Source organism: Marmota monax, unplaced genomic scaffold (assembly GCF_021218885.2).
Source record: "Marmota monax isolate L192 unplaced genomic scaffold, Marmota_monax_Labrador192_F-V1.1 WCK01_AAM20220418_F8-fsc00033, whole genome shotgun sequence".
Classification (NCBI taxonomy): domain Eukaryota; kingdom Metazoa; phylum Chordata; class Mammalia; order Rodentia; family Sciuridae; genus Marmota; species Marmota monax.
Genome location: NW_026694282.1, coordinates 2,991,626 through 3,004,282, shown reverse-complemented (window position 1 = coordinate 3,004,282; position 12,657 = coordinate 2,991,626). Strand labels below are relative to the sequence as shown.

General features: G+C 36.2%; 1 protein-coding gene and 1 long non-coding RNA gene across 17 annotated transcripts in view; one reads left to right on the top strand and one right to left on the bottom strand.

Moving 5' to 3' along the window:
* The window catches only part of Bnc2 (basonuclin zinc finger protein 2), a 413,122-nt gene that overhangs the window by 267,113 nt on the left and 133,352 nt on the right, over window positions 1-12,657 (top strand). For 15 of the 16 annotated variants that reach the window (XM_046467326.2, XM_058586357.1, XM_058586356.1 and 12 more), the window contains one exon: window positions 2,595-2,697. In XM_046467326.2, the coding sequence (XP_046323282.1) occupies window positions 2,595-2,697 (103 nt within the window). Of the gene's footprint in view, window positions 1-853; window positions 1,567-2,594; window positions 2,698-12,657 lie in introns of those variants that run through there. The other variant, XM_046467333.2, reaches the window with a different exon arrangement.
* On the bottom strand, window positions 6,823-12,151 carry LOC124108782 (uncharacterized). Its single transcript, XR_006856777.2, has 2 exons — window positions 11,766-12,151; window positions 6,823-10,228 (listed from the first exon to the last, which is right to left on the bottom strand). It is a non-coding gene; the product is annotated as an uncharacterized LOC124108782 (long non-coding RNA).

Here is a 12,657-nt window from a genome sequence, read left to right as displayed (position 1 = left end):
ATGATAATTTATGTTTTTTAAGTGTGGGTGAGTTGGCAAGTGATCACATTGGTTCTGTTTTGTTGTGAATAAATAGCATGTCAAAGTTTTATGCAGTTTCAAAAAATGTTGTTTAGAATAAAACTTACTTTGAAGCCACAATAGTCTCTCACTCAAAATATTTATTTAGACCATATTGTTTAAATATATATAATTCCCTTAAGGAATAATTGTAGTCTATATAAATCTGAATTTAAAACAAATAGACCTTCTGGAATTCATAGAGATACAAAATGGCTATTCCAGTGCTTAAGTGTTTATATACAAAAGGAGTTGAGGTGTTCCAGTGTTTATATATTTAGGTACAAAAAGAGTAGAATTCGTAGAAAGGGATGATGATCTGAGAAGTTTAATTCCCAAATGTACCAGACATATAAAATTATTTAGGAAGAGAAAATATTTGAATAATAAAGTAGTTCAGAGTAAGTGAATGAATGATTCGGCTAGTGACAAAATAAATATATATATATATATAAAATAAAGCAAACCTACAGTCTCCAATCTATTCTGGCATTGAATATAGCTGTAATGAAAGTTGAAGGTGTGCTTTAAACATGATACCAAATTAGGGCATTTTTGTAAAATAATATCACCAAATCAGTGATTTAAAGTGGCTTATGTTGTTGATGCCTGGGTTAAAGATAGTCCTTGAAAAATAATTCCTTTTTATTGTCCTTCCCTTGATTTTGATAAAGCAGAGGGATTTTTTAAAAAAATTAATCCTTTGCGAATGTTATTATTATTGCACTTCAAATGTTAACGTTAATATAGTTTTCATATCTGAATTTATAATTTGGTAGACTGTAAAGCATCTTGTTTTTAGGGGAAATACTGTGCTCTGAACTTTTTGGGGGGCATAGTACAATCAAATTGTGAGTTTGCTAACTAACAAATATGTTATATAAAGAAACTATTTGTCAGTTAGGATGTTCAGATACATTGCTAAGTTAAAAAAAAACATTGAAATTGAAATAAGAACTTTGGGGAGAATTATTTCCCTTTATAACCTATGCATTCCTTTAATTGCTGATACATGCAGCAAAGTTTTACAGCCTAGCTAATATATAATTGGACAAATGACATTGGAAGACAGTCCCTGAAATATCAGGCAGATTTTATAATTATTTCCCTAGAGGTAAACAGAAAAAACAAATTAGGAGTGAGAGTGAAGTATCAAAGAAGAAAACAGTGAGGACTCCAACATCTGAAACTCAAGAAGCACCCATTGAGTTAATGTAAATCAGTGAAAGAGAAATTACTAAAGTTGCCTGATCCAGAACATAAGGAACAGGAGAAGCCCATTCAGCCTTAGTCTCTGCACATGTTAAGATTATCTAACATACTTCCTGTTACAAGTCAGCTAGTTTATATAAAAATCCAAATGGTTCCAGGAATGTGAGCATGTGAGGTGAGTGTAGCTTTCAGACACAGAGCTGAGTTGTGCTCACAGAACCCATGCCTGCACCCAAGATCAGTAATCTCTGATTGCATCTAAATCTGCAGAGAGATCTTTTCCGGGAAGTTCAGGTAGTTACAGTAGATTGTTAATCTGTGAATGATCAGACCAAATCCCTTCTGTCTTCAGAATTTCCATGCAAATTAGAATTAAATGTATGAGATAAATTTATTAACTGTAGTCTAGGAGCACAGGTCAGCATTAGCACAATTCTTTACCAGAAGTTTTTATTCATAAAATGTTACACTCCATTTATGCTAATTTTCAGTGGATTTCACTTTATAATATAAACTGGCAAGATGAATTTTTAAAGTCCTGGTAAGGAAATAAAAGAGTTTTTGTGTGGGTTTCTGTTTTCTAAGATAGAGTTGTACTGTTCCAGGTATAAAATGTTCACATAAATGGCTTTTCCTGCATTCTGCTCTTAAAAAGTCAATTGAAACTTATTTTCTTCTCTCACCATTAAAATAAAAGGAGAATTGTTTTATAGTTTGCAAAATGGGAAAGAAAGTAAGAATTAATAATCAAAGAAAAAAATCCCTAAGGGAAAATGATAAATAATAATATAAATATGCTAAGTCTTATTGAGAAAACAGGAGTGTCTCTCGAAATATCTGACAGATTAGCAAAGTATTTAAATGAAATTCAGAAGTACTATTGTAACAGTATTTTTCTGTTGCATTTAATTGTATAAACATTTCACTTTAACATTATTAAGATGTATTTTCTTTTTCATTATTAGAAAGTGGATAAACTTAAATGGAAATAAATTAGTAGTACCATTTGTTTCTTTTTTGGATTTCTGCATTTTGTAGAATATATAATCCTTTATTCTTATTCTCCTTGGTCTACATTTCTAATTTAAAGGTTACTATGAGTGATTTAAAATATGATTCTGAATGAGCTTTGTTTCTCTTACTTTTTTTTTTTTTTTGGTAAGAGATTTTGATGATATCAATATTTATTTTCAAAATTCTCTAGGCCTCCACCAAAAGAAATAGCCTTTAAAAATAGAAGTGGGAATTATTTATTAAAAATTGTGAAAAAAGTATAGTACCTTTGAACAGATGCTGATCTTTTTTCCTGCTCTGTTTTTCAGGCCATCCGTTGCACGTTGGTAAACTGCACATGTGAATGTTTTCAGCCGGGGAAGATTAACCTGAGGACTTGCGATCAGTGTAAACATGGCTGGGTGGCACATGGTGAGGAAAATCTGGGCTCCTCTTCCTGTTCTTGTTATGTTCACGTGAATGTGTTTTCTTAGAGCAGCCACTGGCCTGTAGAAGAGAGCGGTCAGCTGTGCTCCTGTGTTAGTTAACATTCAGCCTGTGACTCTCAGACAGCATATTCTCGGCTCGGAGAAGGAAGGCTGCACCAACAGCACTCAGCAGAGGGGCAAGATGTTTATAGGACAGTTGAGCTGTGGGGTTCTTCCTGACATAGCAGCAGCCTGCAAGCACCAGGCCTGATGGAAACTCAGACATTCCACAGTTGGCTTTCAGAGTCTGGACCTCAGAGGGAAGTTGGCAAATTCCCCTTGCTTGAGAACTCCTAGATGACTGTGTACCCTTGTCACGTGTTTAGGGCTGAGTTTATCCTTCCAGATGTTAAAATTTGTATGGTCTAACATGGGTGAGAGGGTGCACTGTGACATTATTTGGCTGGTATCTGAAAAAATAATCTATAAATACCTGATTTCAGAGTGTGCTGGGATTAGAGGGGGCAGACGTTGGTGGTGTGGGTGCTGTGTGTAGGTGTCATTGGATTGGGAATGGCCCAAGCATGGATGGCAGCGTGGAGGCTGTTTGCCAGGTACACAGAGCTGTTCTGTCAATGTGCCTTGAGTATGATTTTAACATTTTCTTGTGCATGGTTTACATTTAATGTGTTTAGGTGAAAGGAGACTGTAGAAATAAGCAGGCCCCTTTTTCACCTCCTAGACTGAAGAATTTAAAAAGATAGGTAATGTTTATAAAAGAAATCCTGGCTTGAGATTTTTTGACAGCCTGGGGTATTGGCTCTTAAGTGGACATATTCTTCATTCCCAAGCAGTGCCAAACATCCAGTGGGTTGTATTTTTTATAAATGTCATGTTATTCTAGCAAGATCTGAGGTAACAACATTGGGCCATGCCTTGAAATGCTTTTAATTTATCATGTACCTAGCTTGTTAGGGCATGTGTGTTGGAGTTGCAGGGGACATTTCAGCAGGAGGGGATGTTGTTGGAAACAGTGTGGTAGGGTGACACAGCCACAATCCCGTGATCCTCGGGAATGGGACATGTTCCTACTCCATTGATGAAGCCAGAATCTGTAAGAGCTCCTAGTTCTGTCTTGAAAAACAGATGAACTGCTGTAACATTTACAGTTTGTACATGTTACAATGTTAGATGATTTTTTCTTTCTTTCTATATTAGTTGGCCATGGTTTCTTTAACAAAATACCACAGACTGGGTAGCTTAAGAGACAGAGGTTTATTTTCTCATACTTATGGAAGGTAGAATTCAAGGTCAGGTTCAAGATCAGAGTTAGTTCCATTCTGAGGCCTTTGTTCCTGGTTTGCAGAAGGCTATCCTAATGTGACATTTATCTTTGGGCACATACCTATGACATCTTCTTTCTTTTTTTAAATAATTTTTTGTGGCATTGTCTTGTATATCTTTATTTCCTCTTAGAACTACACCTGTCAGATGTAATCACCTCCTTACAGGCCCCATCTCCAAATACAGTCACAATCTGAGACTCAAGGAGTCCTGATCTCAACATAGCCTTGGCACTGCCCAGCCATCCTTCTTTCCCTGAGGAAGTATGCAATTTCCAGATAATGGGTTCAGAGCTTATTATTAATCCATCAGGAATCACAAGGTCATTGGGCATAGAATGTTCTCATGCTCAATCCTGATTGTTCCACTTCAATGTCCTATTACCCAATATGACTCTCTGTTTTGTTATCTGTAAAATATGATTAATAATAATACCTCCTTTAGGGCTTGGGTTAACCCAGTGCCTGAGTATGTGCTAAGCAAGTATGAAGCCCTAGATTCAATCCCCAGCAACCCCTGCCCCCCAATCATAATAGCTATTTCATTGTCTTACAGTGAAAATTAAGAATAAAATATATGAAACCTTTAATAAATTCTACATGTTAAAAATAACAAACTGTTCACTAGTTGAACAGAGAGGTTAATCATTAAACAAAAGGCTTTTCATTTATTCACTGATTTTTTTTTTTTTTCCCTAAAGCCACCTTGTATTAACATCATCTATCTACTGTGGGAGCTTTCTGAGTATAAAAGTTGGCTGTGTCACTAGAGTTTGTTTTATCTATCTGGCTTCCATGTGCATATTACATTAGTAGTGTAATGAAAAACATGCAATATTTCTTCCTCCTGAACAACAGACACTATTCCTGGCCAATGATTGTTTTGAAGATTTTTTTTTGAAGGATGTCATTTTTTTTCACCCAACTCGAAGAAGATATTTCTTTTACATCAAATTTTCCTACTGTACCATTAGAAATTCTGTTTCTGGCATACTAAATAAAATTAATTCTAATTCTTCCCTTTCACAGTTATCATTGTGACCTCTCTTATTCTTTCCCACAGATATATGTCTATACATAACTGAAAATACATACATGCAGGTATGCAAAGCCACTCTTCCAATTCATTAGGCAAATACGACACTGAGAGGTTGGCTTCTAGCCTTTGAGTTGGCAAGTGGGGTGAGAGCTCCCACTTGTTTTGCCCCTAGCATTTCAACTAATTGCTTCATTCCCTCCCCTGTACAGAAACCCTGAAATCATGTCTCCAATTATTTCTCCAAAGAGGTGAAACACAGCAATCTTTCTGGCTGCCTTACACATTACAGTGTCCTACGTGTGGGGCAAGGAGGAAGTGATTTGCTTTTTCTACTGTGTGATTTTTCTCTAAAAATGTATGGAATGACAATAAAACTAGTGGAATACATTTCATAGAACTGTTTCATGATAACATTGAACAGATCCTATTTTTGCGCTATTTTAAATAATTAATATCTGATGCTGAAAAATAATCAGTGCCCAAATCAGGTATTCTCATTTAAAAAAATAACTTTCAGAAATTTGTTGGCGTCTTGAATAAATGACTACCTACATATCCTTTGCTAGTAGTATCTTAAATTTATTCAAATGGTTCCTAAGATGTTTGATTCAGGGTCATTATATATCATCTATACCCCCCCCCCCCACATTCACACGTCTCTGTGTATGGGTACACACACACACACACACACACACACACATACACACACTGTTGTCTTAGAAATTGAATTGTTAATATTAGCTTATTTATAAAAACCTTAGGAAAAGCATTTTAAAAAATGGAAGAAAGTGATTAATTCAATATGGTACAAAACCTGGGTTCTGAGATTGCTCAGTGGCTTTTCTTCACTAATTACTTCCTTGAAATCTTAGCACTGTTGAGTTGGGGGGTAGGGAAAACTTAAAACAGTTCTTGAATTAATAAAGGATTTCCTACCTTCCCCGCCTTTCAGTGAGTCTCAGCTCTTTCACTTTGATAATAGCAGAGTTTGTTGAATTTAGCTTTATTTAAAACAAACTTTTTTGGGTATAGGATATCCATACCTTGTCTATAATAACTTAGTTGTGGAGCCAAAAATATCTCAAGAGTTTCTAATTTTGTCAGATGTCTATTCAAAGTTCTTGGATAAAGGACTCCAGGACACTGCCATTTAATTCACTTTATATTCATGTTTTTCTCCAATTTGTATTGTCTTCCTGTGGTTTCCTTCCATTCACTTAAGTCTTGAGGGAAGTGTCTTAAATGTTCAGCTATTTGGTTCAAAACTGCCAAAATATCAGGATACAAGCATTAACAGTCTTCTTTTCTGGTGATGTATTTTTGTTAGTAAAAATTCAGTTTGTTGTGTTTTGACTCTTTCTCTCCATGTTAGAATTATAAGTCAACCATTCTCAAAATCAGGGCTTCAGGAAAACAATTTTATATGGTCTTAAAAACTACCGGTCTATGCCCTATGATGGTTAGGTGAGTGGGAGGACGGTACTCCCCACTCACCTTCCCCTCTTGTGAAATCTCTGAGTTACTGATAGTCATTACCTTTGAGAGAAACTAGAGGCTGTGTAACTGTTATATTTATGTGTGTGTGTGTGTATATGTACACACACACACACATATATATACATATACACACATTGTTATTGTTGATTATTTGCAAATTAATTTGAATGTCATCTAGATGAAGACATAATTTCTAAACCATTAAAATTAGGATAAATAAAGTAAAAATAAAAAGGGAACAAATTCTAAATGGGTTTAAGGAATATTTATTGATTAGCCAACATAACTGAAAATATTTATCATGACAATCATAATACATTTGATTTTTGTATTTTGATGAAAAACTTGGGAAGGTTTTAGAAAGATTTATTTAGATTTTTTCCCATCTACTGAATCATTTATTTTTACTTCTGATGAAGCTGATTTGTAGGTATGTTAGGTATATCAGATGATCCTTTGGCAATAATATGAGAATTGATGAATAAAAAATATATTCCATAGCCTATGAACCCCACAGCAGCTTTCTCAATGCAAATTATTTCCTTCATAAAATATTTTGACTTAAAAGGAAAAAGATGCACCCTTCAACAAACTGTGTCAGTGCTAGAATGTTCGTTCACTTCCAGGCAATCGGAATTAACACAAGTGTTATTCCTTTTGGCTGATGTCTTCCTGAAAGAATTCTTGTTGCACTGGAATTCTTGAAAACTTTTTTTTATTATATTCCATAATGTGATTTCCTTTTACTACTGGCAGTTTATTCAAGGAAAAGTAGTTATTCCTTTAATTATTTGCTTATCAAGCTAAGTGTTTTCCTGTCCATATTTTATCCAAACTCTTCATACTTTTTAATGTAAAATGAGCAGGCTTGGACTATATTGCCAGGATCGTGAATTAATAGGTATTTATTAAACATATGTCATATGTACTTTAAATACCATGCCAGGTAACCTTCGGTTCTGTGCTTCAGGAAATGGCGAGGTGCATAAAGTTAATTTAGTGTCATATACCAACCAGTTTTATGGTTTAATGTACTGTAAGACTTAATATTCATATAATCCATTAATTTGCAATCTTTTTGTCATTCATTAGAAATATTTTTTTTCTTTCTTCCTTCAGCATTGTTGAATATGAATTCTCAGCTTTTACTTGATCTGTCTTCTCAGGCAGATGAGGGGTATTATAGAGACTGTCACACTAATAGAAAATATAGACTGTCCCATTAAATTTGAATTTCAGATAGTGAATGATTTTTTAATATAACTATATACCATGCTTGTTTAGCTGAGTGTCCTATATTTTAATTTGTTAACATTTGGCAAGCCTACACCTAAAAGAAAATCATACTCAGACTTAATTTTCATGATGAGGTCCTAAATCAGGGCTATTGGTCATGAGCATCCTATAATCAAAAAACATGGGTCCTGGTCTTTCGGTCCTACATTTAGAAATATGAGATCTCAGTATTCTATTTACAGGTGTTGAAGGCATGGTGGTACCTTATAAGGACTCTAGCAGGGCAGGTCAAAACCAGGAGTTTTTAATTTTATTCTGTGAGAGGTCATATGTCTTTATTATGTGTCCCAGTCTGTATTATGCTTATGAATTGTATAAATGTCTATGAAGGTATTTTCTCCCCCACTGGTATCTCTGTAATGTTCTACCTGACTTGAATCCAAAACCCAGTGGTAAACTTCCCTCTCCTATCCTGTTTTATTCCCTACTCTTCTCCCCTCCCCACTCCCACAGGGAAGGTCCTCTATTGTAAGCAATAAAGTGTGTGACATTTCTGTGAAATCATGGCTCATCCTAAGAGATTCCACAACAGTATCTGTGGGATAATTTGTAGATTTGTCAAGATAAAGAGCGTGAAAAAGACCTGGGTTTCCATAACAAAGGAAGATAATGTTCGCAGATATGAACCTGCTGTAAAGCTCTAGTTTTCCTTGTACTGACATGGAGATTGTCCCATCAAGAAGGTATTTTGCTTTGGGAGAAAATGTTTCCAGTAGAATATTTAGGATTTGATGAATAGTGCAATACTGATATTAGTTTGGGTGCTTCTCAGCACAGGGAAGCAAATATAGGCTGAGCAGTGGCCAAGTGAGATCTTGATCCTTTGGGAAGATGATTCTAGGGCTTTAGTCAGAGACACATGAATAGAAAAAATGCAGTTCTCTTCTTTTTATGTGTTGGTCTGGGAGGAGGAACTAATGTAGTATTTTTTTGGAGCAAAATGCACATTTTATTTATTTATTTTTATTAGTTGCTCATGACAATACAATGATCTTGACATATCATACTAATGTAGTGTTTACTTACAAGAACTTGCCTTTCTGGTAAACTTAGTTAGATAACTGCGAAATTTTCTCTTGGTTAGAGAAGCCAGCTTTTAACTGCCTTCTAGCTCTGGTGAGGCAGCTGGGTCCCGGTCTTTCCATGGGCAAAGTCCTTGAACATTTCTGGACTTATGTTCATTTCAGAGAGCAAAAACAAGGCCATTTCCTGCCCTGGCACAGGAGACATTGCTGTTTGACCTGAGGGCATAGTGCCCTCTTCTGCCGCTCCTACTCCCTGATCATGGCTGATAAACTGTAAAAGGAGGACATCCTCCAAATCCAAAGGTTTTTGTTTGATTAATGATGTTAACTACTCTCCTCTTGTGTCCCTGAGCTGCTTATTTTGATTTGTTTCTCAGCTCGCCCACCATTGGGATAGAGTATGACAACTCCCTAATTTTTTTTTTTTAAGTATAGCACAAACAGTGCCTCTTTCTCACAGTCCTGGGCTCTAGGTCTATTAGCTCTCCAGATTTTTTTTTTCTACTTCCAGTTGATTCCTATTGGTTATAAAGTGAGTCTGGAAAGACCTGGCCTTGGAAGTATAATCAGTACCAGTCTATTGGTAAGAAGTTTCTTGGGAGATTTTTAAGGTTGAAACATACAGAGTTCTCTCCCCAGGGTATGAAATGAAAGGAAGCAACAAAGAAGATAGGTGCAGCTCTGAAAAGAGACTCTGAAGGTTCACATCTTGCTTGGCTCTACCACCCACTGTCAGTGGAACCTTGTCCAGGTTGTGTAATACATTTGTTTTCTCATCTGTGAAATGTGAATAATGATGGGATTCTGCTGAGATTAGATGAGACGATCCTGGTGCCTTGTACACAGTAAACACTTAATAAGTGTTAGTGGTTATTACTATTAAATTCTGACAAAAGCAAAACTTCAACCTTGAGGACATGACAGACTTGTTCTAGCAAAGTTTAGGGGTTATACTTTAGGTGTAGCCAGACTAATACCTTGTCTAAGCCCCAGTTCTTTTATCTGTAAATTCAGATAATAATAGGAATGTGCTTAAATATCACATGGTGGTTGGAGGGAGAATTAAATGAAAGAGGGAAGCTAGCCCGGTGTTCTGGCAAAAACATTTTAGTTATTATTATTAAGTCAATAACATAACATTAAACTTTAATATTCATGATAATGTCTAGAGTTTTAGGGAAAGTCTGAACTTCATTCTTCCAGGGAAGGTTTTCTTCAGTGCCCAGTGGCAGATTCTGGTCACAAGTTCTCTTGGTTGTAGAGCCCAGTGTTTAGGTGAAATTGTTTCTGCCAGCAAATCCAGGATAGTTCTCAATAGCTTCCATACCTAAACCCCTATGTGAACAGAAGTAAGGAAAACTTTACCCCAAAAGTCAAATTTTGAGAAACACAGATCAGGTCAAATAAATTGCAGGAATATTTATGTGTTGAAAATTAAAACCCAGAAGTGGGTGAATTTTAGACAAAGTTGAAGCTGCTTTTATGTATTTTTGCACCTATCTTTTTGCTTGTGAAGTACTTTGATGGGCTCACTACTTTATCATTTTATTGCATTTTATTACATCATAAATTTTTATATCTTGCCAACGATCCTACAGGAAGCTTAATTGTTTATAGGAACATCTTAATTAACTGGAGTTCACCAGGTTAAGCAGAACACAAATTGAAGGGGTGATAAATGAAACACCCTCAGCTCCACTTGTTTTACTCAGGATGCACTGTTCAGATAAACCAGGAGATTCAGCTGGGTCATAAGGACCCATATGCCTCAGCAAGATTATGTTGATATTCTCAACTATTGTTCCTTCTCTATTGTGTCATAATTGGTGACTTCTCCCAACCTTCCCCTACTCTTTTATTGTATCATGAAATCACTGGATGAGATAAATACACTATTTTAGAGAGAACTCTGACTTGTATTCTCAGGGCCCTAAAACGTTGTTTATCCATCCCATTCTTTGCCAGGTTTTGCCTTTCCTTTGTAGATGTTTGTACCTCTTCCAAACCTCCTTGAATGAATTTGTTGTTAGTGAGCACATAAGCAAAGCATTTTATAGAAAATATTGTAAGGAGTTTTTACTATAACTGGATAGTTTTATAAGCAGTATCTGTTATTAGGCCTGATATTAATGTTCTTCCCTCTTTTGAGTGCTTCTCTGTGGTATCCAGGGAGACCTCACATTGATGTCCTGCATTTCCCTGGCTGCTCTGTGCTCAAGTGATGCTATACATGTGTACTCAAACCCATCTGATTGAAAGGACAGTGTAGTTGGACCTTAGATTCAACTGACCAAGGATTGTAAAGGCAGCTGTGGACCTGACTGTCCAATAAGGATGCAACTGTTGGGGTTTTTGAGCCCTTGAAAAATGGCATTCCAAATTCAGATGTGCTAGTATAAAGTATACCATGGATTTTGGAGATGTCACCTTTAAAGTATGTAAAATTGTCATTAAGACTTGTTCTTACATTGACTACCTACTGATATTTTTGATGTATTATGTGAAATTAAATATATTTAAAAAAAATTAGCATCAGTGTTTACTTTTTACTTTTTTGATGAGAGTAGAAAAATTTAAATTACGAGTGTGTCTTGAATTATCTTTCTGTTAGATATTGCTGTCAGAAGCTATAGGTATAAGGAAATATATTTGGAGACTTCAGGCTTAGGTTGAAGTGGTTTGATGGCAGAGCAGTTAGAACCCACGTGAGAATTCCAGAACCCCAAATTCAGGCTTGTTGTCTCTTCCTTGTCACTTGGACTCTTTCCCAGTGTATCCTACTTGCATACTTGCTGCAGTATTGATCCTGTCCCATCTTTCCTGTGCCCTGCTCATTGAGAATGGAGGATTCTCCTCTCTCCCGACTCCTTACCTCTTGTCCCTGGAGCAAGTAAGTGTTTTTTTTCTGTGTATTCGCAGTGCCTTTTGCTGAGACCAGGAGAGTAGTTTCTGGGGAATGCGGATCCTTCTAGTAGCTTGGGAACTCTGGAAGGGCGCTCCATCTTTGAATGCTGCCAGTACCATGCAGAATCTCCCACGTGGTACATGCAAGGAAGGTTTATGGATGTCCATAAGTCTCCAATTCCTCCTCCTTGTAGTTTCTTTTCCAGCAACCCTTTCCCATTTTGACATTGTAAGCACAGCCTGCAGACCCTTGTCTTCAATCCAATTTCTTTTTAAGTCTTCGTTCTGTTTTAGCCTTTGCTATTTCCCTGTGAGTCTTCAGATAACGAAACAAGTGAAAGGTAGGGAGGAGGTTTTTTAGCATAACTAACCAGGAAGTAAATTTTAGAGGAGTTGAATGTTTGATCATTAACAGATGTTGGCATTTTTGTTTTATTTCAGAAGCTTTGGTCTTAAGTGAAATGCCTTCCCCTTTTATTTGGTAGTTCTTCCATAATCCTCTGCCTGCAAAAATCTGAGGGTAAGAAATTCACCCCTCCCCCTTTTGGCTGATAATGTGTTCCACTATCAGTAAAAATTAAAAAACAAATCAACCCCTAACATAAAAGAAAACACCTGTTTGGCTTGGAGAACTTGGCTAGGGAGGTCTTTTTTTCTGACATGCTAAAAGCGACCATCACAGGGCCCCTTAAAAAAAAAAAGTCATTTTTTTTTCTTTATTTCATGTGAGCATTGGCAGAAACTCTGACAAGCAGTTCTTCATATTTTATTATGTTCTTGTCTGCAGAATCTCTGTCAGGCAAAAACCTTGTCAGCGGAAAACCTGTCGTAGGATCAGAGGAGACAAAAACAGGTGTCAC